The sequence below is a fragment of the Acomys minous genome (assembly GCF_964271855.1).
Source record: "Acomys minous genome assembly, chromosome: 13".
In the NCBI taxonomy this organism is placed as follows: Eukaryota; Metazoa; Chordata; class Mammalia; order Rodentia; family Muridae; genus Acomys; species Acomys minous.
In genome coordinates this window covers 18,859,282-18,884,132 of record NC_140495.1, presented here as the reverse complement: position 1 = coordinate 18,884,132, position 24,851 = coordinate 18,859,282, and the positions used below count along the sequence as shown (strand labels likewise).

Below are 24,851 nucleotides of genomic sequence, written 5' to 3'. Positions count from 1 at the left end.
TAAGGTGCTTGCTTAGCATGCCTGGGCTTGAAGTCTAATACCGAGTGAGCTGGGCATAGTGATAGGTGCTTGCAACCCCAGAGGGCAGAAGTAACAAGTTTAAGGTCATTCTTGGCTATATGAAAGCTAGAGATTAGCCCGGGATATATTAGATGCTGTCTCAAAACAAAAACAAACACCCTAGAACTCCTCGTATATACCAGAGACTGACTCAGTGTAGAAAAATTATTGATAAGAAGTATTGTTAGTTTTACTCCTTAAAAACATTTTTATTACATTTTTGTCTGTGTGGGAGGGGGCAGGGATGCCACCACCACCTCATGTGTGGAGGTGAGAGCAGAGTCAGTTCTGTCTTCTCATGTTCCAGGCTCTGTGGTAAGCTGATTCTCCAGAGCAGCTGTCTGGACCTCCAGGGCTACTGTATACTGAGGCTATGCCAAGTACTGTGTTACACTCTACTATCTGACTTATCTGCAGCCTGAGAAGCCCGCCCACAGAGAAAGCACAGGCTGTGGCTAGAAGCCTGTTGGCGTGGAGTACGTAGGATGAGGCCGCTGGAGCACAGACGAGTGAAGCCCGCCCCAGAGGCAGCACGCACCCTTCCTTCTGGGTTCTTATCCGGATGGTACTTCTGAGCAAGTCTGAAGTAGGCTTTTCTAATCTTGCTTTCATCATGCCTGGAAAGAGGGAAAACTATCTGTGAACAAGGACAAACACAATCCTCTAGCATGCTGTTGCAGTACGGTCACATCTATGCATCAGGAAATTACTATTGATCCTATATTTGGAATTGATCATATATTAGACATCCAATTAAGTCAAGTAAGATTTAAGTAACATTATAGTCTTATGTTATCTTTATAAGTGAACTAAAAGCTAAAAGTTCTCTAATCTAGGTTTAACTTATAAAATTTAGTTGTTTACAATATAGTTTTAATAATATCTATTTTTAAAAATTACAGAATTGTATTTGGGATTTGATAAGCTACGAAGTATGCTTTAAAATCCAACGATATGTCAAAATGTCTAAAATGCCACTGCAAACTGTGCAATTTTAAGTTACTATGTCAGCATTAAGAGAACATTACAAAGACATTTACTCTGTACTTTAAAAAATGCCTGTTAGGCCACTTTCCTCCACCACGTGTAGCCACTGTAACACTCCCCAGGAATGTTCCTGATGTGCATGCAGTGTCCTGGGCATACTTCCACCAGACCTTTCCCAAGCCCAGCATACACTGGAGGAAGAAGCAGGAACCAAGTACAGGCATGAGCACCGCATGCCAGGTGAAGGCTAGGTGCACTGCCTACAACAGTCCAAGTAATAAAATCCAATAGATACCAGCAAGGATAGAAGAATGTGATTTGGTTAGTAAATCTGTAATACATCAGAGTCGGTGACCAGAGTTCCAGATTATTCTCATAGGCCTTGTGTATCAAATAAGTAGGCAAAAGACTTTAAAATGGATGTTTAAATGGAATTTCATCTTTAGGCTTACTGTCTTAAGCTAAAGCAGGCACCTAGTACCGCAATACTGAAATTACTCACAGCCCCTGGCCGGCAGGCAGATTTAGCACTTCGTAAGCATCGTCTATGGACATCATGGGTGGCTTTTTTTCTACTTCCTTCTTCCAAGCATCAAGAGAATCTTTCAGAAGCTTAACCTTAAAGACAGAAGAGTACAAGCTGTGTCCAGTAAAGTAATTATGAATATAACTTTAGGTTTGACCAATATTTGTGCTGTACTTATTTAAATCACCATTTCTAGGCCAACCAATTAACAGTGTATGAGTTGGAGGCCAGGTTATTTGTTACAGAACTTCCTTCTGTTTAAGTTATATATTTTTATTCTTTACCAATGTATCTGTACTGTTAACTTTTAAATAAACATTTGTCAAACACAGAAAATCTCAAAATTAGTACAAGAGACACTGTACTAGGGAAGCAAGCACACTGTGTAACCTTTCTTAAGGTCACCTACATATTAGTTATATGCTGACATTCAAACAAATGTAAGGCACAAAGAACTGACTGAGCTTCCAGGGACAGGAAGACAATGGCTAATACTTATTTCAAGCTATGTGCTGAAGGAGCCCACAGATTTACACAAGCCGGGGAAGCACTGTGCAGAAGCAGTGACTTGTGCACCAATAGCAAACGTCTGACATCTTCTAGATGGTAAGTTCTGCTAAAGGAAAAGCAACAGCATGGGCACCCAGACTTTCCACCCCTTCACAGATCCAAGGGCTCCAGGTTAGAGGAATCCCAAGGCCACCCAGGACTGGCAGAGAGCACACAGGGCAGGTCCGTGCTCTTGTACGTACTGGGGGTTGTGTTTATGTGCTCTGTGAATACTCCTTTACAGACAGCAGTTCATGTTTCTATCGGGGGGGGGGGGGGTATCTGTCAACACTCTGACTGTACACAGACCCTGCATTAGTTAACCTCAAGCGGCCTCAGATACTGAATACCTGTGAGTTCAGTCTCTCTCCCATAGAGATGGGTACCAACCTGGGAGTGAAACTTGTCTAGGTCATAAAAGATAAAACCTGTAAAATCGTAAATACCTTCCAGAGTTCAAAATCTATCCAAATGCATTACTGAACTACTCAGTACATGTTGCTTAAGAGAGAGTGAGGGATTTGGTCTGTCTGTCCATCTGTCTCTGAGACAGTCTCACTGTTGTTTAGGCTTGCCACAAACGTTGGTTCAGGCAATCTTCCAGCCTGACCCTCCCAAGCAGTGGAGACCACAGAGATGCAGCACCAGGACTACCTAAAGAAGCCACAATCCTCTTCATCACAGGAGGAAAAAATAAGTGTTCAGAAATTATTTTTACAGTTTAAGAAGGAACAAATTGAACTTACTGGGTCTTTAATTGGCCAATCTGGAAACCGGAGTGTATCACAAAGTTGTTTGAGGTAATAAATATTACAAAACAGTTCATTTTCTAGCTGTGGATAATTGATAACCGGGATGGGACAGTACTGATAAAGTGCTCTCGTGTTACTCTGCAAGCGAGGCGTGAAGTCAGCAAGATGGGCAGCGATCTTCTCTATCATGAGGCGCCTACAATCACAGAAGTGTCCATTCAGGCACTCTGAAGGATTATTTTACTTAAAGAGAAACACAGGTCATCGTGCAAGAAGTTACACAATCTTTAGAGCTACTTTGTTATAAAGCGGAATTAAAGGTTATTCAAGGGTACTTAATCGTTCAGGGCATACATAGTTGTCCCTCCTACAGCGCAGCCACTACAAAGTCAGGTGGTGTCTGCATGTGTATCAGGCAGCAGACAGCTAGGGACTAAGGCTTGCTACTGCCCCCAAAGATGCTTACTTACTACACGGTATTATTTATCTAGCCTTAAGCTAAGCAGAACTCAATCTGGTAAGAAAAATCTCTCAGAGGAACTCAAACAATTTAAAAAGGAAAATATTACAAAAACAATTTCTAATTTATTTATATTCCTAGATATTTCTCCAATAAAAATAAGACTGACACACAAAACATCACCATTAAAAAAGGTGGCCAGCATTAAACAACCCTAAAAGTCAACCTGGCCTAGAAAGTCAATCATAATAAATAGGTGGCATGGAGAATGTAAAGTTGCCCTGAGAACTGAGTGACTCAAAGATCAAATGTCAGGTACTAAGAGAGATGAAGGCTTCAGAGGCAGCCATCACCTTGCACTTATGAGCAGCCAAGCCTCCCATGGACAGGTGAGGTGGTCACTATACACTACCATGTGTTTGTGGGCCTTGCCTTTTTCTGTGCTTTCTTAGGCTTTTCCTTGTACTGTCAAAACCTGCTGGTTAGGAAATCCTCACCAAAATTCTTGGGGGCATCTCTAGTTTGATTTAGTCTATGTATGTAGGCAAAATTTGTAGAGTACAGATCTATTTTCAAGAATCCAAAAGTTGTGTCTTGACTTGTACTGTCATTAGTGGTTAACAGGCCACACTCTTATCCAAAACTCTGTTAATAGTAATTCCTATCAGAATAGAGGCTCAGGCCTTGTCAAAACCTATCAGCTGAATTGGAACATATGGAGCTAGGAAGAACTCTTTTTGCGATAGAAAGCAAGCCAGGTGATGAGCAGCAAACACCAAGCATCAGCACAAGCAGGAGTCACTCACCTCATCTCGCTGCTCCAGATTGCTTCTGGAGTGTCAAATTCACCGAGGAAAATCTCAGAAAACTTCTCGGGTTCATAGTTTTCTAGGTAGCAAACCATTGCTTCAGGTAGGATATGTCCAAGTATGCTTCTCTGAAAAATATCTTGTCCTTTAGTCTTAAAAAGCAACAAAAAAATAGGAAAAATGTAGTTAGAAACAATGAAATTACCTTTAAAATATGTGATAAATGAATAATTAGAGCATTTCAAGAAAAGACAGCAAGACCAAGCGTGGTGGGGCACACCTTTAATCCCAGCACTCCCAGGGTAGAGGAAGGTGGATCTCTGTGAGTTCAAGGCCAGGCAGCAAGGGCCAGAGAGAGCCCTTGTGTCAAAACAAACAGACAGACAGACAGACAGCACGACGGGAACAAATCACTTCTATGCTCTAGGGAGTTGGAGAAACACAGTGAAATTAGAGGCAAAGGCCAGCAGTTTTACAGTAGCCTTAACCTTCGCAGGGATTACGTGCAGCACCACACAGTACTGAGGATGACCAGCCAACCTTAGACCATGAGGAACAATGACGGACAACAAGGAAGAGCCATAAAGACACTTACCATCTACCTTGTACCTGCTGCACTCAAAATCTAGTAAGTCCAGCTCCTTTCAAAAGTGTGTGTGTGTGTGTGTGTGTGTGTGTGTGTGTGTGTGTGTGTGTGTGTGTGTGTATGCGCACATGCCAGGGCATGCTGTGGAGGTCAGAGAACAACTTGTAGAAGTAGGCTCTTACCTTTCACCATGTGGGTGCTGGAGACCCAACTCAGAGCTCCAGGCACCTTACCTGCTAAGCCATCTCATCTCACTAGCCCTGTAATCCAGTCTTTCTTTTCTTTTCTTTCTTTCTTTCATTCTTTTTTTTTTTTTTAAGATTTATTTATTTATTATGTATACAGTGCTCTGCCTGCAGGCTAGAAGAGGGCATCAGATCACATTATAGATGGTTGTGAGCCACCATGTGGTTGCTGGGAATTGAATTCAGGACCTCTGGAAGAGCAGCCAGTGCTCTTAATCTCTGAGCCGTCTCTCCAGCCCTTTAAATCCAGTCTTAAGAAGATGCTCTCTAAATTGTGCATAGAATTTAAGAGGAAGAATTTCACTTAAAGTAATTATAACTATCTGGATCGAGAAGTCCAAATCTGGCTCACAATTTAATATGCTATATTTTAAAATTCATTTCTCTTAGGATGGAAATCTGGTCCCAATGAGCATAAAAGCCTCTCTTCCTTCCACCTAGTAACATGCTTTCCTTCTCCAGTAGAGAGCAGAGATGGGCTGCAAACAAGCATTTACCACTTGGTGCAGAAACAAATTCAAAAGCAAGAACGTTCACATTTTGGCAACAATAGTGATAAATTTTAATTGTTAAATTACTGGGTGAAAATCCTTTCTTCTGTTGTCTAAAGTTCTATTACTTGGTAATTCTTACACAAAGAATATTGCTGTAATTAATAAAGATATTTAGGGAAATAATTTCTAAAACAAAAGTGTTGAGGGTCTGAGGAGACATCTCCGAGGGTAATGTGCTTCCTGGACAAGCATCAAGACCTGACTTGAGATCCCCAGAACCCACATCAAAGCCAGGAGGGCAGCATGAGCTGTAACCCGGCACTGGGGAATAGAGAGATGACCCACGGAGAGGCAGATGCTGAAGCTCACTGATGAGCCAGCCCAGGCAGACATCAGTCTTCAGGTTCAGTGAGAGACCTTATCTCAAAAACCAAGGTGGCTAGACAGACATGTCAGGTTGATCTCTGGCCTCTACACAGGTGTACAGGAGAGCACATACACAGGTACACACACAATCCCACGCCCAGGTGTTAAGATATTACCTACATATTGATGCACAGAAATAAAGGAGAAAGGATGTCCAAATACATTAAGTATTGCTATTTTTTGCTTACAAAAGCCCATAAAATGCTGTTTCAGTTTAACAGCACCAGGCAAGTTCTGTCACTCTTGGGGTTTCAGTGGCTACTCTATGGAGCCTTCATTACTGTCTATAGTTTCTAATGTCAAAGTGGTACAACACTCTCCAGTGTCTCAAACAGTGGTTTGTTCTGGGTAAAATCTAAAAATTAAATGCTCTAACATAAGCCAAGCCAACACATGCCAGTAACTTTTTGACAATAAAGTCTATCTGTAAAATATAATTATAGGTAATAAAATTTCAGGTTGATGGGCCTCTTAAAGAGAGTCGTCTTCTTTTGGCTTTCAGTTTTCTGAATGCAAGTGCAAGAGCACTCTGCTAGCACATGAAACAGCCTGGCTTCAAAAAGGAAGCCTCCCATCACTTCTGCCTTGGGATCTGAACAAAAGGAAGCCTCAAGCATTAATGAATCTTAAGCGATTTCAGTACACAATAAAATCTTTATAAAAACCACTAATTTAACTCTTACTCATAGTTGTGGCTTCAATGTAAGCATACTTCATTTTCATTTTAAATATCTGCTTATTAGCCTTCTGTGCGCAGATACTGCAAAGGATGTGAATGAACTAGCAGATGCTACCTGTCCTCAAGCACTTACGGTGGGAACCACACACACCTAAGCCATCTGGGAGCTGAGACAGCACACTCGGTGCCTGTGCTCAGGGGTCTGTTAATGTGCTTACCTCCTCAGACTTGAAAGCCTGTTTGGTATGTGTGTATTTCAAAAACCTAGAAAGGAAAATAAAGTGTTTTTCAGATGGAGAAACTTATTAGGTTTTAGTGACCTTACATTTCTAAAGACTAGATCATTAGGAAATTTTAAAAAGGTTAAAAATAGAGTTAAAAGGAAAACTCATAAATCTGTACTCAAATTAATTTCTGATTAAGGGAAGACCTGAAGCTGGGCGCAGTGGTGCACACCTGAAATCCCAGCACTCAGGGAGGCAGAGGCAGGCAGATCACTAAGTTCGAGGTGAGCCTGGTCTGTAAAGTGAGTCTAGGAACAGCCAAGGCTACACAGAGAAACCCTGTCTCAGTGGGCAAAAAAAAAAAGGGGGGGGGGTGGACAGGAAAGACCTAAAATGTGCTATAAAGACTTGAAATAGGATCATCTTAAGGCTACATAGTAATATAAAAAATATTCATTTTAGACAGCAAAATATAAAACTGCATGCATAACAAATGCACTTATTTAAATATATGCATACATATAATAAAATAAAATCCAAATACTACTTCTGGTAAACTGGCACAATTCTGAGTAATTTCGCACCTTTTCTTCTACTTTCCAAATTTTTAGACATTTAATTAGATAACTATTATAATGAAAAAGCAATGCTGTAAGAGTTCCTATTAAGTGTGCCCACATATAACTGAGGTTATTTAAGACAGTTTCTTAATGTTCTTACCGAGCAACAGGAAGCACGTTGGAACCTGTATACATCATGATAAAGAAGAACACGCCACTGAGATAGAGTCGAGGTAACTGTGGATTATCTTGCATAATGTGATGTAATAAGATAGCGACCTTCTCAACAAGGATAGGGTCAAAGGTCAGCAGTAGCTGAAAAAGCAAATAAAATGTCTTGTTTAGTGAGTTATGCTAAGGTTATCATTTCTTACATCCATGGGATGTACCAGACTGAAAATCAACTTTAAAAAGGTTCATTCTATATTTAATGCAGATAGTAAAGCACTGTTAAGAACTCATCAAAATAGGATCAGATGAAGACCAAAATGTGTCTGAAGCCAGTTTTGTTATGCTGTTACAGGTAACGCTGCTTGAGAGACCCTCTAATGCACATGCATACACAAGTGTGCACACACATACATAAGTCTGAAGATATCACACATTCAGGTTCCTGGATATACATCCTTCCCCAGTATACTTGGATTAACAGCTCAGTTTAGAATATAGAACTAGAGATGGTTTTGGCAGGTGAGAGCACCAACTGCTCTTGCAGGGGACCTGGGCTTGGTTCCCAGCACCTACAACGCAGCTCAAAACCAGGTGTAACTCCAATCCTGAAACCCTCTTCTGGCCTCCAAAGGTACCAGGAACACACATGCTATATAGACATTTATTTAGGTAAAACACCCATACACATAAAAGTAAACAAATCTTTAAGAAAAAAAAAAAACAAATGTAACTTGGGGTTCAGCTTTATGAAAATGGAATGGATTATAATGAAATAAAGACAGAGACTATAGTAAATTCAAGTAATTTAAAAAATATTGTTCTAGTGTATTAAGAGTTTTGGTTTCTTCAAAAAACAGTTATGCTATGTGAATGTGTTTTTGTTTTACTCCCAGGTGTGGGATATGGGCTGCTTCAGTTTGCACTGTTAACTATGATTGTCCCGCACTAGCAGGGGAATGATTTGTGCTAGCTGCAGATAGTTTGAGTCTGGGAACTCTTGAGAGCTTGGAGAGAGGCTGGGATCGTGGTGGTGGCGATGGCGGAGGAGGAGGAGGAAGAGGAGGAGGAGGAGGAGGAGGAGGAGGAAGAGGAGGAGGAGGAACAGGAAGCGGAAGCTGTTGTTGCAGTTTGAGAAGCTGGAGAGATCCTGACTGGACTTGCCCCGAAGAACCTGACAACACTAAGCAGCAGGAAGTAGTGTAAAATGCCTCTGCCTCTCCTACCTGGTATCGGGGTAATGGAAGGAACAAGGGTGGAAGGGAGATAGAGATATATGAACCCCAATACAACAGGTGTAACAAACAGGCCTACACTCTGGTTTGGCAGCACGCGAGCGACCCACCTGGATGACATGGGGCAGGCAGGTGCTGTCTGACAGCAGTCTCTTCACTCTGGGCAAAGGACGAATGATGGCATTATCCTGATCCCTAGAAAATATTGTCTACAGTCAAGATTTAACACAGCTATTGGAATTTGTACATTCAGAGCATATGGCAGTCTACTAGGCATGAAGCAAGTTACCTTCCTCTTTTGTAAATGAAGACTAAGCTCTCATACAGCTGGGAACATGATTAGGTATTTGGTTTAAATCTACTGGCTGTTTAATATGACTTCATTTCCTTCCATAAGATTTCCTTGAAAAACAGTACCCTAGAAGAGCCAAAGACTCTTATTTATTATTTAATTGATTAAACTTTGTGTTGTCTAACACACTGACTGTGGACAGTCCCCCCAAAAATGCCCTATCAAACTTTGTCAAATAAACGTAAACCTTAGTTTAATGATTCAAATACAGCCTTAATTAATGCACTTCTATTTAAAATGCTAACTGTATGATCTTGAGCCTAACCTGATTTTTAAAGAGAAGTGTAAGATGAACACAGAGTGTTAAGATATGAGTGCAAATATTTTATGAAGACAGATATACACTAGGTAAAGGTTACAAGTGTGATTGTTATAGAAAACACATCTTCCTGTAACGGTCCCATAGAGTGAGCTGTGGGCAGGCCTGGCTAGCTTGGAGGATCAGGAGCTGGCACTCACCGCTGACATGGGCTATGGATAGCTATTTCTCAACGTTCTTATCTAACCCATGTAAATACTATGAATGTTATACGGCTAGAACCCAGCTGAGAAATATCAACTGTGTGAGGTTACTTGACAACTTCCTGAAAAGGTTTTCAGTTACTACACCGATGTAACTTGCAAACGATTTCTTTATAACTGTTTCAAAAAGTTTAAAAGTCAAAGAAGCAGTATCCCGAGCCACATACAGGACACCCTTGTGAAACTGCCACAGGAGTTTGTGACATTACAGAGACCATATCCACACAATGGGGGAGGAAACCTGAGAGCCCCTGTTAGTCACAAAAACATTAAAGACACTGTACCTGCTCGGAAAATATCCACACATTGTGATCAACATGTTCAGTATTAAGGTAGCAAGGTCAGTTTCATTCAGAACAGCCTGCCCACTGGCTAACAGGCACCACTTAAGTTGAGGTATTGCTTGGAGCGGTCGCCATCCATCCATGCCTTGAGCCCAACATCTGGTTTTTGCATTCAACATTCCTTTGGCCCATAACTCTTGCATCTTAATTGATTACAAACACAAAATTAAATGAAATGTTTGCTAATGTTCTCTGTATCAGTATGATACACAAGAAACAACAATCACTGTGAGACAGGGCCGTGCCAGCATGGAAAACACACTACGGTTACACAAGCTCTTGCCAACAGCGGCTCAGGAGCCCAAGTTTGACTAGTAATAGAAGAAGAACCATTTGTTTGGCCAACAGAAGAGCCTGAGGAACACTGTGAAGTGCACAGATGAGAAGCAGCGTGGACACTAAGCAAACTATGTGAGAGAAGCTAGGCCCTCATGAAACTGTTTTTAGTCAAATTCTGACTGAGCCTAAGAGGCTGTGGACAGGGCCACACGCTGTGCTGAAGAGGAATGCTCCCACCTCCAGAACCAACAGGTACTACTCAATGACCTTTGGTACATATAAAAATTTGATAATACCATGTAAAGCATTATATGATATATAACTAGGATGATAATAGTTACTGTATGAAAGTTCACTGAAAACTCAATGCTACCTCCTGAGTCCCACTCCAGTAACAACAGCTTTGTAAGATTCAGCATGTAATTATGTAAACATATGCACATCTCTAGAACCTCAACTCACCTAATTCTTCAGGAGGAAGTGGAGTTGTACAACTACTGGTGCTTGACATAGTAGTTAAGTTTAAAGACACTGCACTTCTTGGGGCTGGAGAGACAGCTCTGAAGATAAGAGCACTTCCTGCACTGCCAGAGGATGCGGTTCCCAGCAGCTGTGTTAGGAGATTTAAACCACATATTCCTCCAGCTTGAGGGCATCTGATGCCCACTCAGGCTACCTTGGGGGCCTGCACACATGTGGCATACATTTATAGACACGCACATATACGTAATACAGTATCTAAAAAGATACTGCACATCTGTATTGAGTGCTGAATAAGAGGCCATAAAAAGGCAAAGACCTGCCAAATATGATGTTGCACATCTGTGTTGTCAAGTCTGGGCTACATGGCAAAATCCGGAGGGTCTCTCACAAAGGAACAACAACAATGTAGAGACGGCAAGAAGCCTGTACACAGCACACACCTCGTGAAATCCATATGGTCCACTCCTTTCTTTGTCTGCATTGCCAAAGTACCATTCCTTCTCACTCTCTCTCTTCATGTCTGGAGAAGCTTCGATCACATTGCTCTATGTTGAAAGAGAGTTCAGTTATTTCCAAGGCAGAATGCCATAAAACAACTTAGTCAGTACTAAATTTGGTCTGAAGTTTTTTTTTCTTTTAAATACCATCAGAAATAGGATTAAAAGCCCAAGGAACAGCCAAGGAAAGTTTTGTTGTTTACACATACATAAACAATTTCCTAAATTCACTCATCTGTCTAAATTTAAGGATATCTGTATTTCTTATGGTCATTAGTAAATTCTCAGGGCACTGAAATTACATTAGCAAAGAATACTGCAAATAACTATAAAAGAAACAAATATTATTAACCTGAAACTATGATGTTCAACATATTCAAGTTCTGGGGGAGGGGAGCTGGGCTTCAGTGAAGATCAGAGTCAAAAGGGAGCGATATCAGCAGGTCTGACACTTTCTGAACCTTTCCCACACTGTTAAACTGAAAGCTGCTGCTGCTGCTGCTGCTGCTGCTGCTGCTGCTGCTGCTGCTGCTGCTGCACACACTTAGGTTCTGCCCGAGACCACTCTATATGCAGTGAGTTGTAGCCTAACAAAGGTATACTTCCTAATGTATTCCTGTAACATGCAGCTGAGTCTCAGCCTGTCGCAGCTTTAGCCAGCCACAGGCATCCATCTGCTCAAACATGCTCAAGGAAGGCAGCAGTGTGCAGCAATCAATTCCCTTCACTTTCCCCTTCCTTTCCTTTGACTATAAATGTAAGCTGCCTATATGGGGGCAGAGCACCATGAAATACTTTTGGCTTAGAATACTGCCAACTTCCAGAACCACGGACAAAGCTAATTAAAATTAGAAAAATTAGATTTGTTATAGATTTTCTCTTTTAGCAACACAGACAGTTCTTAACAGTTTTCTCAATCAATGCTTTGGGAAGATAGTTTTTACAGATGTTTGGCTGTACCATGGTTTCTAAATATTCCTGCAATGATCAGCTTTCAGTTAGAGTCAAGCTGTAAATAAAACAAAAGCAGGATTCTTGCATCTAACTGGTTCCGAACTCACGGGGGAAGGAGGCGATGTACTAGGTAGGCTCTTTGCTCCTTAGGTTCTGTGCTGCAACCTGGGAACTGATGATAACTACCACACAAGGGCCACTGAGGGGTTTAGCGTGTAAGTGTATTCCAGAACAGCATCTGGTATACTATAATACTGTTCAATAAGTATTGTGATTTTTATTGTTCTTATTTAAACCCAGAAAATACCCCATTTTGGAATATTTAAAAGACTTTTTTTGTTGTTGTAAGTACAACAAAACATCTTGAGCCAGAAAACTTTCTACATTATATCTTAAAGCATCAAATAAGCTAAAACACATATCTCTTTTTAAATCAAGCAGTAGAGAAGGCCTGGTGGCATTGTCTTGCTATATGGTTTGAATAATGACCCCAGTGCCTTAGAGCAAAACTATTCTTAGTGTTTGTCAGTGCTGAATATTCCAATTACATATCCAATGAAATCAACTGAAAGGTCACATTGTATCAAAACCAAGCCACTTTACAGAGATACTGTTACTTTACCATAAAAGACAAATGGTATCAGGAAATAAAACCGGTACTGGTGGTAATGATTCCTTTTTGGCATGCAATAATCTCCTAGCATTCTCACTATTGTAATTACTGGAGAAATGCTTCACTGGCTATGTGTATAAGCCCATATGCAGATTTCAAGACTCTTGTAATTCTAAAATTGTATCCAAAGAACACAAAGTGTGTAGACACTAGAAAGCAAACGTACTTGCAGGGGGACTGTCGCACGGCTCACGTGGAGATGTGCAAGAGTAAGCAAGTCCACAAGAATCCTAATGCCATTTGAGTCCATGAGATCCTTAACGTTTTTCTGAAAGAGGAAAACATTTTTGCATAATCTAAAGCCTTTCTCTTTAATAGGTGCTATAGTCTAGCATACTCTCCAGGACAAACGCATGGAGAATTTCTTTAGAAGTGCAACTACACTAACTTGGTATTTGTCAGATTAAAAGGACAAAATTATACTAGAAAGAGATCATGCAAGAATTTCCATTTGAATACGGTCTGAGTAAGTACTCTCCTCCCACAATAAAAACCAAGTGGCATGATAAACTCTAGCCCTACAATTATCCTGCCCATCAATAAACATGTTACTCAATAACCAGAAATGAAATATTACATTAAAAATGCACACCTGTAATCCCGGCACTGGGGAAGTAGAGACAGGTGGATCGCTGTGAGTTCAAGGCCAGCCTGGTCTACAAAGAGTGTCCAGGACATCCAAGGTTACACAGAGAAACCATGTCTCACAAAAACAAAAACAAAAACCAACAACAACAACAAAAATCAACCAAAAACCAAAAACTAAAACCCACTTTAATGCTCCAATTTATGTGGTGTTGCATACACACTCAGTCAGTGTTCTACCTCTGAGCCCCCTCTCCAGCACCTCCAGTCTGCTTCTGTAAACTTAGAGTAAAGAGGAAGCTTCACTTAGCACCTGGAATACCAGGATAGAATCCTTAGAAAAACTGGCAAGACCTTTTCCTTCTGTAACTCAAAGCACCCAGTTTTCTCATCTAAAGAAGGAAAGAACCATCTCTGAATGATTTGACTGACAGGTTAGCAGCACTTGGGCACAGGACTTGGAAATGACAGTGTATTTACACAGAATACTGTACCTTATTAAGGATCAGCTTGTTCAGGAAGAGGATCAGCCGATCTCGTTCAAGTTTATCAGTGCACTAATGAAATAAATGACAAATTAGTCAAAAATAGATAAAACATCCATGAGACAGCTTCACACAATCAGCTGACAGCTCATAAGAAATGTCATGTTTCAAATATTGAAGAGACAATTAAAGGTGTCTGCCTGTCATTTATTCCAATTCCTAAGTGTTTTACATTGTATGCAAATTTGTAGAACTTATCTAATTTCCTAGAACAGAAGATATTCTTAAGTCATTATAAAGACTAATAGAATAGCTTTTAGAAGACAAGAAAAGTCATGCAGGTAAAACCCTTAGACTTGGCAAAGGGTGTTTCATTAAAATGAACATAAGTGAAAAGGTAAAAAGCATTTCTTAAAACACAGTATGTTCTAAGTCCTCCATTTCTCTGGAATAGCAGTTAGGACTCCACTGTACAACAGGCATAGTGGTGCATGCTCTAATCTTTGCATTTAGAAGGCTGAAACAAGGATACCAAGTTCAAAGCCAGCCAGAGCCATACATTGTGCAGCCAGCTGGGGCCACTTAGAAAGATTTCGGCCATGCCACCACCCCTCCCCCACAACACACACAACCAGGAGAGAACAAAGGACTCAAAGGTGTTGCTAGGCTAGTGCTGTGCTGCTCACTTCTCTCCACAAAGCAATGGCTCCGAGCCGACAACTGTAACAACTAAGGACGGCTACTCTGAAGAGTGGTAGCATGCTTCTCTTCCATACAGTGTGTTAATATTTACATGGTTAAAATGCAAGAAGAACAAACACAAATGCAAGAATGAACTACATACTCTGTACCAAATAGATCACAGTCAAGTTCACTGTAAAGCAAATTACTGCCCCCATGATCAAGTCTTAAATGGTAAACTGCATAAAATAAAATATATGCTAACTTATTTCCTCTTTTAAATAACTGGTGTCCTATGCAACTTCACTGTCTTCACACTTTAATAAGTAACATGTCAGAAACATTCATGATTTTTTTTCAAAATGAAAATCCAAAGATACAACACAGAAGTTCCCATTTCTTTTATACACCTGTTAAGCTCACATACTTCAATTTGGCAAGTAAATCAACAAATCAAAAGCAGAAAAAAAAATTAGAATGCACAAATTTTAATTCGTTATTTTCCTATGCCTCCTACTTAAACTTAAATAACTTTAATAGCCATTAAAGAAAAATTTATGCAGAAAGTGACTAAGACAATGTGACTAAGTTAGTTCTGACACTGAGACAGCAGTCTTCCCTCAGTGCCCTTACCCTTTCTAGCATCCCAATGATGTATCTTGTATCTGTGAAGGGCCCTATTTCTTCATGGCATCTGCCGTAAACGATAGCAAGGGCTTGTAAACACAAACACTTCATATTAACTTTTGGAGTGAGCAGGAAGCGATGGTAGAGCTCATTGAAAAATTCATACCTAGATTTAAAAAGAGGGTCAATAGAAATAACCCAGAAACAAACAGTGACAACAAATCTAGGGAGATAAGAAAAGAGACTCACGATTTTTTTATCGATCCGCTTTCTTCATTTTCATCCTCTTCCAACAGCAATCTCAAGTAATAGTCTCCTATTTTGATTTCCTCTGCCAGACACTCATATCTAACCTTTATTAACAAACATAAACACCATTTTAGGTTATAATAGTTTTCCCCCTTACTTAGGGTTTAACATTTCTTTTCTTTTTGTTTTTTTCAAGACAGGGTTTCTCTTGTAGCTGTCCTGGAACTCCCTCTGTAGACCTGGCTGGCCTTGAACTCAAGAGATACACCTGTCTCTGTCTCCCAAGTTCCCAAGTGCTGGAATTCAGGGTGTGAGCCACCATGAGTTTATCATTTCTTTAAAAATACCAGGTAATACAGTGTGTGTGTGTGTGTGTGTGTGTGTGTGTGTGTGTGTGTGTGTCTGCGCGCGCGCGCGCGTGCATGCGTGGATGTGTAAAGGCTAGAGGTCAACATTGGGTACACTCCTCTATCGCTCTCCATCTCAAGGAATTGGCCTTCTCGTCCCGACTGGCTGTCCAGACAGCTATGGGATCTGCCTGTCTCCACCTGGCCCTGCCCAACAATGGAGGTACAGAAATGTGCTGAAATGTTTGCACTGTCCCCACCCCCGTTATTTTTTATTTGATGTGTATGAGTATTCTGCCAGCATGCATGTCTGTGCACATGTGTGCAGTGCCTGTGTAAGCCACAAAAAAAAAAAAGGCAATGAATCCCTTTAGACTGGAGGTACAGTTGGGAACTGCCATTAAAGATCTGGTGTCCTCTTCTGGTATGCAAGGGTACTTGCAGGAGCATACTATAATTATTTATTTATTTATTTATATTTAATTTAATTATAATTAAAATTATAATGCATTTTGATAAGTTACTGAACATTACACCTGAGAATCATGCATGAGTTTTATTAATTTTGACTTATGTGTTCAGATCTGATCTTTACATGTTTTCCCCTATTTCTGGAACTTTAGATTTGTTCTTTCTTTTTTTTTTTTTTTCAAGACAGGGTTTCTCTAGGTAGGCTTGGTTGTCCTGGATTTGCTTTGTAGATTAGACTGGCCTCAAACTAACAGCAATCCACTTGCTTCTACCTCCTGAGTGCTGGGATTAAAGGTGTGCACCACCACACCTGGCTTTGTTCTTTATTTAAACGTAGATTTTTAAATTAAGAATTGATTATGGTTGCATCGATATTTTCTGCTTTGTTAAAATAATTGATGTGGAGAGTAGAGAAACAAGAGAAATGTACATGGTAGATAACTTGATCCTAGAGTATTTAAGTATATAACTGTGACCTTTGTAGTCATGTTGTTTTGCTTATTCATGGAAGATAATATTGGCCAGTGACATTATAGCCATCTTATTTAGTAGTAAGTGTGCTCTGGGCCTAACAACATGCTCCTCAGTGTATCCCCATTGCTAAATGGTGCATGAGTGTATATAACTGAAGCCAATGTAACACTATGAGCATGCATGTAATCCTTCTGGCTTTGACCTTGAACCCAGTGTTTTTTGGTTTTTTAAAGATTTATTTATTATTTATATAGTAAGTATTCTGCCCGCATGTGTGCCTGCAGGCCAGAAGAGGGCACCAGATCTCAGTATAGATGGTTGTGAGGCACCGTGTGGTTGCTGGGAATTGAACTCAGGACCTCTGGAAGAGCAGCCAGTGCTTTTAACCTCTGAGCTCTCTCTCCAGCCCCTTAAATTTTTTGTCTCAAGTAAAGATTAGAATTTCCTAATATTTTCTGTTATATTACATGAGGAAAGATAAAGATATGGTTATAGAGATATTTGATTGATTGGTTGGTTGGTTGATTTCTGGAGACAGGGTTTCTCGGTATAACAGAGCCCTGGCTGTCCTGGACTCACTTGGTAGACCAGGTTGACCTCAAACTCAAGAGAGATCTGCCTGCCTCTGCCTCTCGAGTGCTGGGATTAAAGGTGTGTGCTACCAGGCCCAGCTAGAGATATATTAAAATCTTCAAGAGATAGCAGATGCTTTTATTCTTTAAGATTAATACGCTATGAAAACAGAGCCGTACCTCAAATTCATGGTGGTTCCAGGAGATGACACTGGCGCTGCCGAGCTCTCTGTCAATGTTAAATGTTCTCATCTCAGACTCCAGGGTGTCTTTCAGTTCTTCTCGTGTTTTAAAGTTCCAAATAAGGTTGGATCTAGCATGGTCTTGACTAAACCTAGACACACATGCAATCAGGAAATAGTATGAAACAAGCATTTCTCAAAATCTACCAATAGCTAGTACTGCATCTTCTAATAAGCAAGAAAACCAGGAGATTATTAAATTCTACCAAGCAAAAGAAAAAAAAAAACATCTGTATTAAACAAGCAGAATAAATTTCTTTTATCTTGGAAGTTTTCAGTATAAAAGGTGAAAAATGAACTTTAAACTATTAGATAAATCTGTATGAATTTTAAAATGGGTAGTTCAGTTTCGTTTATTTGTATCTAACAAAAATGCAAGTTAGAAAATAATGTTGTCAGATATCCAATTCTTCTGGCTGTCTGGTACTCACAGACGACCCAATGAACCTCTGCAGAACTGTTGGAAAAACCGCGACAACAAATGTGGACGAGATCTAAGCTGGGGGCGCATGGACATTACATCTGTTATTAGTAGTCAGCAACCCCTGCAGCAAAGCCACGTCAGAGTTTCACTGATGTTTTCAGGGAACAGCAGAACCAAGGATTCCCGAGAAGTGCAAAGCATATTCTTAAGGCTATTCTATACCTTAAGTGGTATGTGATCTAAGAGTGCAGGGTGTTTTCATACCCAATACTTTCCTAATTGGTCAACATACAATCAGCATGTCACCGTCCCGACTGACACTCTAAGTTACTAAGAACTGCCACAAACCATAGAACTGTCTACCTAAATGTGCTTCTCTGTGTCCATCAAGGGAAGGCCCTGGGTCAGCGTGTGGGCGGCTGCAGAGTATGCGAGGTTACTGGCCCGGATGTTCATTTCTCACAAATCTTCTTGGGCTTTTATCATCCACCTCTTTTTTTTTTAAACTTCTTATTGATTATTTATTTCCTATCATGTACCCCAGTCCTGTTCATCTCCCCATCCTTTCATATCTTCCCTCCGCCCTTGTAACCTCCTCCACAAAAGAAAAACACAAATTTATCTCACCATGAACACTATAGTGTATCTCACCCCTTATCCAAACATCTTACATGCAAATGTTCACTGCAGTGAGTCCCTGGTCTGGTGTGAGGGCCTGTCATCCAGCTCTTTTATAACTGCATTTCTAACATGGCTGAAGGTAGGTATGCAGCTGATTCTAAGCTACAGAAAGTGTTTTGTGAAATCATCTTTAAGCCTTAGTAAAATTCTGAAGATAATGTAAGCTCCTCGGATGGCTGACTCAGCCTTTATTTATAAGAGCCTGTCTAATGGACCCACTCTGACAGTTCCATCTCCAGGAACGTGATCGGTAAGAGCACAGGCAGCACTGGGCACTGAGACCACTCCCCCCCAGCACCTCCAGCGTCGGCACCGAGCTGACTCTGCACTGGAAGAGAGCCCTCACGCTTACCTGTAGTAGAAAAGAGCCCAATTTGCTTCTATTTTTATTCTTTGTCTTCTCTTTCGAAGAACTACTGGCTTTTGATTTATGTTCTGGAAAAGAAAATGCACAAGTACAATTCCATAGCACTCAACAGACTCTTGAGACCCGACAGCAGCACATCACCTAACAAGAGGAGAATCCATTTCATCCAACTCACAGAACTCGGCTTAAGGAAACCGTCCATAGCATTAATTATACCAAGTCATTTGCTAGCATTTGTTCTTACAGGTGCTCAAATATCATCCACATAACCAAAAATTACTGTTTCAACACCAACGCTTGTAATATTTACACTGATCACCAGTAAAATTTACAAGTCAGAAACTGACTTGCTTCAAACATTTACATGCAATTAATAAAAAATTCATGAAAAACATTAACAAGCACAAAAATTATGATATTACACTGCTCCCACAGCCAAGAGATGTGAGCCCACACTGAAGCGGCCAATGAGGAAGAAACCAGTACTACATCCAGGCAATGCCAAGTCAGACGAAGACACTAAAGCACGTCAAGACAATGCCACAAGCCAATTTAGCACACTTTACATATGTAAAGGGCTTAACTCACCATATGGTTTTTGTCCTGAGTTTAATTGTAAAAAGGAAAAAATTAAGATGAAAATATAAAAAGGAAACTATGAATCTAAATCTGATAAGCTGTATCTATTATATACATTCCATAAGAATGTCACTGCTGCAACTCATCTGCACTTTTCAAGAGAGGGGGGGCACCTGTCTCTAAGGCGACAGCACCACTTTTACGCAGCTGTCGACCTCAGAATTCCCATAAAGCTCTGCACCCTGTTCCAGAGATAGGTGCACATGTTAGACTTGCAATGGGAAGGTGGAGATGGTCCCCCACAATCCTTATAGGCTGCCATGGTCTTGGGGTACCTGCTCTAAGTGTGACCACACATATTTCAGACATAAAAACCGTAATTCTCAATGTAGCAAGCATAAAGTACAGAGTGGTGCCAGTTAAAAACCTGGGAGTTTAAACTTCTTTAGCGTGGTAATTCAGATAAAGCAAGAAAATAAGACTAAATGGTATTGAATGAATAAAAGTAAGATGATTAAATCTTAAAAAATTGTTTTGAAATACAATTGCTGGTTATGTATGGAAATGTTTACTACAAATTTTAATTTGATATACCATCATAAAAATTAATACAAATTGACTTGAATAAAGTACAAAATAATTCAAAGTTTGGTATTTACAACAAATCAATTCTTTTTTTCTTAAGATTTATTTATTTTTTGTATATATGAGTGCTCTATCAGCATGCACACCTGCACACCAGAAGAGGGCGTCAGATCACATTATAGACGGTTGTGAGCCATCATGTGGTTGCTGGGAATTGAACTTAGGACCTCTGGAAGAGCAGACAATGCTCTTAACCCCTGAGGCATCTCTTCAGCCCCAACAAGTCAATTCTTTATTTAAGATTTCTCATTAGAAAGCAGGAGCATTTGCAGTGGTGCCTGCCTGTACATTCAGACTCTCAGGAGGCTGTGGTGGAGGGTGGAGAGCTACATAGTAAGTTCCAGTGAGGCCCCGTCATAAGAACCAAAAAGCACACTAAAGCAACAATACAGTACTTCATTAAATCTTCTCCCTTTCATACAATAGCAGTTTAGAATGGTAAAAATATAAATTCTATACCAGTAAAACACAATCACTTCCTCATAAAAATGTGTGTACAGAAAGAATCAGAAGGTACAAGTCCTAAGTAAAAGAGAAAATCCCTGAACTGAAAGATAATCACATGCACCAAAACAACAAGAACACATGAAACAGTCACCTTTAACCAAAGGCCACGACTACCAACCCAATGCAGAGCATCAACAGCACTGGAAATCGGCTCCATAAACTCTCCATCAAGAGACAGAGATTCTTCAGGCTCAGCCGGTCAGACTAACAAAGGCACACGACCACTCCACCACTGATGCCTGCTTGTATACATGTGAGTCTCTAAGCTTAACTACTTTTGCCTTCGTAAGTTATCACTAAAAACAGTATGCAGACCAAGTAATAATCACTTCACCTTCTTGACTCAAATAATTTTGATCATGTGCTCAAAGTTTTAACTAACCCATGCAAATAATACCAATAGATCAGTTAGCTTGTGTAACCAATAACAACACACCAGTAAGATAGTATTGGTATTATAAATGCATTTTTTCTCTTCTAAATTACTGTTGTAACAGATATCCCTTTTCTAACTAAGTAGCTTTAAGTTCAAGCTTATGTTGTCGGAAAGTTACACATTAAGTCAGATACTAAAACCGTAGCTGGCTGTATGATAATATGGTAACTGTATTTTAAATGTTGAATAACTACTACTTTAGAAATGGACTTAACTAGCTAAAGCCAGAAACCTTTAATTTTCAAAAACTGGAAAGAATCAAATCAATTGTATATGTATTTCCACTGTCCAAATGCTGCAGCAGAACTGTCATGAACAGGTACTACAAAGTGATTTAAATATCTAGTTTAAAAATTAAAGCAACTCTGTAAGACAGAGACAGGAATTGATGCTACCCTGATTTTAGAAAAGGAGGAAAGTACATTTCTGAAAAAGCTACAATGTGAGTACGTATGTGGTGGGGCTCAGCTCAGACAGGAGTTAGGGAGCATAGCCTCAGAGTGCTCTGGCTTGAAAGTCTGCTCTACAACGCAGTCATCACATGTATAAGCTAGCATTAACCCTTGATGCTCAACTCCTGAGTAACTTGGACTGATCCAAATTTTAGATTGAGACATCATGCTTGTTCCCTTATATTTAGACAGTTTGGAAATCCATTTGCAGTTGAAAATTAAACTGTTTTCTTTGAATAAAAAAAGCCTTCATAAATAAAAACAATGTTAGGTGCCATTAGAAAACCAGAGTAGGTCAGCTCTGGAGGAGCTGCGCCACCCGTGACAGGACGCATGCAGGCTGCAGGGACCTCTGTAGCGTGTGCTAGAGACACTAAAACTTCACAGCTGACTTTGGTTCAAGGAATATTATCAAAAAGTTTACAATGCATTTAGTTAAACAGTATAAATGGTTCTCAATAAAATGGGCGAACAAGTGCGCTGTATTTTTATATGTGCAAAGCAAAACATGAAAACCGGAATGACTACAAAGGAGGAAATTTAAGAGTAGCTTGATGCTATCTCACTAAAACCTTAACCACTCGTTCCCAAAACCAGTAACTGAGGAAAATAACAAATCAGAATTGGGTGACATGAATTTTTAAGGTTTGAGTATTCTGTCAGAAATACCTGAATAACACATCTGTGAACTGCAATGAATCTGATCTAGGACACACTTGCCACCACCACCGCCATCATCATCATCATCATCATCATCATCGTCGTCGTCGTCTTGGTTTTTCAAGACAGTGCTTCTCTGTAGAGCACTGGCTGTGCTGGCACTTACTCTGTAGACCAGGCTGGCCTCAAACTCAGAGACCCACCTGCCTCTGCTCCTCAAATGCTAGGATTAAAGGTGTGCGCCAACACTACCTGGCTTACCTCTTTTTTAAAAGTAATTTTTTGAGAATATAATTACATCATTTCTCCTTTCACAACCCTTTGCTCTCTTTCAAATTCATGGCCTCCTTTTCCTTATTTACACACCTACTTACCTCCCCCTCTCTCCCGTGCACACACACTCACACCTCTACCTACCTCTTTCTGAGCAATGCCCATCCTATCCCTCCAGTGCATCAACACAAGGTCCACTTTTTCTTTGGCGAACTTCTCAACTTCTTTGGCAGCTTTTCCAGCTAGTCTTTGCCACTCTGGAACTTTATTAAATTTTCCATATTGATCCTGTAATATAATATAGAAATTCATTATATACCTATTTTCATATTTGTTAGGACCCACTTTGCTCCTGCATAGGCCTGCTCCTTTAGTAAAACTAAAGGCATATTTGTTTGTCCCAGGCTCACCAGCCTTTTCATTTCGATCTGTTACTGACACAGGGAAAGCTCTCTGTAAGGTCAGGCTGACCATTAACTATGTTCATGTTCAATGGGTTTGTTATTCTCGGCATATTCTATGGCCTTGCTTACTTCATGGCTTCGCTGTTCTTAGAAATTCTCCAACAATAAGCCAGCCCCAACTGCTAGTCTCACTTCAAGGTTAGTTAAAACAGATTTGTCTAGATAGCAAAAATAACTTGAGTCAGAGCTGAGCACCATGTTCACTGCCGTCTGTGTCCCATGTTGTGCCAACCCCCCCACCCTCTGCCATTATGGGTTAATTTCAGGTTTTGCCTTTATAAGCTGTCTCTGAAGAACATTGGGGCGAGGGTCATCCAGAGCATGGACTAGATCCCTCATTGCAATCAGTCTTGGGGTGTGCATTCAATAAACCATCAATATCTGACTGAGATAGGTGCCTGAGTGGTTTGTGAGGCTTCCTCTGGATCCTTACAATATTTATCTTAAAACTATGTATAGCTGGATCATACTATTTCAAATATGAAGAAACAAGAAGTGAAAACTTCTCTTTGTATAAAAGAAACCTTAGCCTCCCCACGTACATTGCACTACGATTTGTTTTGAAAAGATACAAACGGGGTAAACACAAACTCAGGAGCAGGGACTGAAGAAGATGATGAGAGAAGCACTACACAGCAGCATGAGAAATGCTACCGTGATTTACTCAGGGATAAGACACTAAGCTAGCTAGCTATCTATCTATCTATCTATCTATCTATCTATCTATCTATCTATCTGAGTCAGGGTCCCACTCTGTAGTCTTGGGACTCACTCTGTAGACCAGGATGACCTCAGACTCACAGAGGTCGACCTGCCTCTGCCTCCCAAGTGCTGGGATTAAAGGTGTGTGCCACCACACCCAGCTCAAGACAATAATTAACAGTGATATTGAAAGAGGAAAAGTTATAAGTAACTTTTTTCCATATTTATCCCTTTTACCAGTAGTGATCAATTCCTTATTCTTTATAAAATACCTTATACACTTGAAATTTCTAAAGAAAGCAATTCCTAAATGTACTATCTTATGTTGGCTTAGGGAAAAACATACCATCGTTAATACAATTAGATTGTGGTGACATGTACATATGTCTGTGAGTACATTAAGTTAATTAGCTGCACAACTTGCAACAGCTATATTTATGAGATATAACGCCCAGACTCAAGGTAGCTCTAGAGTCTGCAGTGTATACTTGCCATTGCGATTTTCACATTGTCTCTGACATGCATGCGGTCAGCATCCTTCTCTGGAACTGTATCTGAGCTGTCCAGGTATGCCAACAAGCCCGGTGGCTAACAAAAAAATACAAAGTTCATTCTTCAAAATAAAAGAAAACTCAGCCTTCAAAGCCCATACTTGTTACTAATACAGTTTGGCCACTGGGGCAACGCTGTGGATGTCCTAGAGCGCATGCTTCTCAGTTAGGCTGTAGATAACATCATTAGCGTCTGTCAGTCCGACAGGCATAGAAGCTTTTCATTTTTTCAGCGAACTCACCAAAATGCGTTTCAACAAGCTTGTGGCGGTTGTGTTGTCAGCTGTCCATAGTCCCACTAGATGTCTGCTTAGCTGTCTGAAAAAAGCAGACGTTGAGAAAGGTTTCTGCTTTAGCTCAGCTAGAACAGAAAGTTTCATAATTATAAATATGGCTACAGATAAACAATTCAGATGTTAAAAACTATCAAAAATTAATATACAATGAAGAAGAATTTGAGTTGGAGAGATGGATCAGCAATTAAGAGCACTGGTTGCTCTTCCAGAGAACCTG

General features: G+C 40.2%; 1 protein-coding gene across 2 annotated transcripts in view; it reads right to left on the bottom strand.

Annotated features, from left to right (window-relative positions):
* Window positions 1-24,851, bottom strand: part of DNAJC13 (DnaJ heat shock protein family (Hsp40) member C13) — a 103,279-nt gene that overhangs the window by 33,365 nt on the left and 45,063 nt on the right. For both annotated transcript variants that reach the window (XR_014773444.1, XM_084751883.1), the window contains exons 18-35: window positions 24,581-24,656; window positions 24,280-24,375; window positions 22,766-22,909; window positions 19,055-19,137; window positions 17,536-17,689; window positions 15,492-15,595; window positions 15,249-15,408; window positions 13,944-14,006; window positions 13,031-13,132; window positions 11,181-11,285; window positions 9,919-10,121; window positions 8,871-8,955; window positions 7,518-7,672; window positions 6,792-6,837; window positions 4,141-4,295; window positions 2,869-3,070; window positions 1,550-1,665; window positions 599-677 (exon numbers count right to left, since the gene is read on the bottom strand). Coding sequence is in view for 1 of the 2 variants with exons in the window: in XM_084751883.1 (XP_084608009.1) it covers window positions 599-677; window positions 1,550-1,665; window positions 2,869-3,070; window positions 4,141-4,295; window positions 6,792-6,837; window positions 7,518-7,672; window positions 8,871-8,955; window positions 9,919-10,121; window positions 11,181-11,285; window positions 13,031-13,132; window positions 13,944-14,006; window positions 15,249-15,408; window positions 15,492-15,595; window positions 17,536-17,689; window positions 19,055-19,137; window positions 22,766-22,909; window positions 24,280-24,375; window positions 24,581-24,656 (2,128 nt within the window). In the remaining variant the exon portion in view is untranslated. The remainder of the gene's footprint in view (window positions 1-598; window positions 678-1,549; window positions 1,666-2,868; window positions 3,071-4,140; window positions 4,296-6,791; window positions 6,838-7,517; window positions 7,673-8,870; window positions 8,956-9,918; window positions 10,122-11,180; window positions 11,286-13,030; window positions 13,133-13,943; window positions 14,007-15,248; window positions 15,409-15,491; window positions 15,596-17,535; window positions 17,690-19,054; window positions 19,138-22,765; window positions 22,910-24,279; window positions 24,376-24,580; window positions 24,657-24,851) is intronic.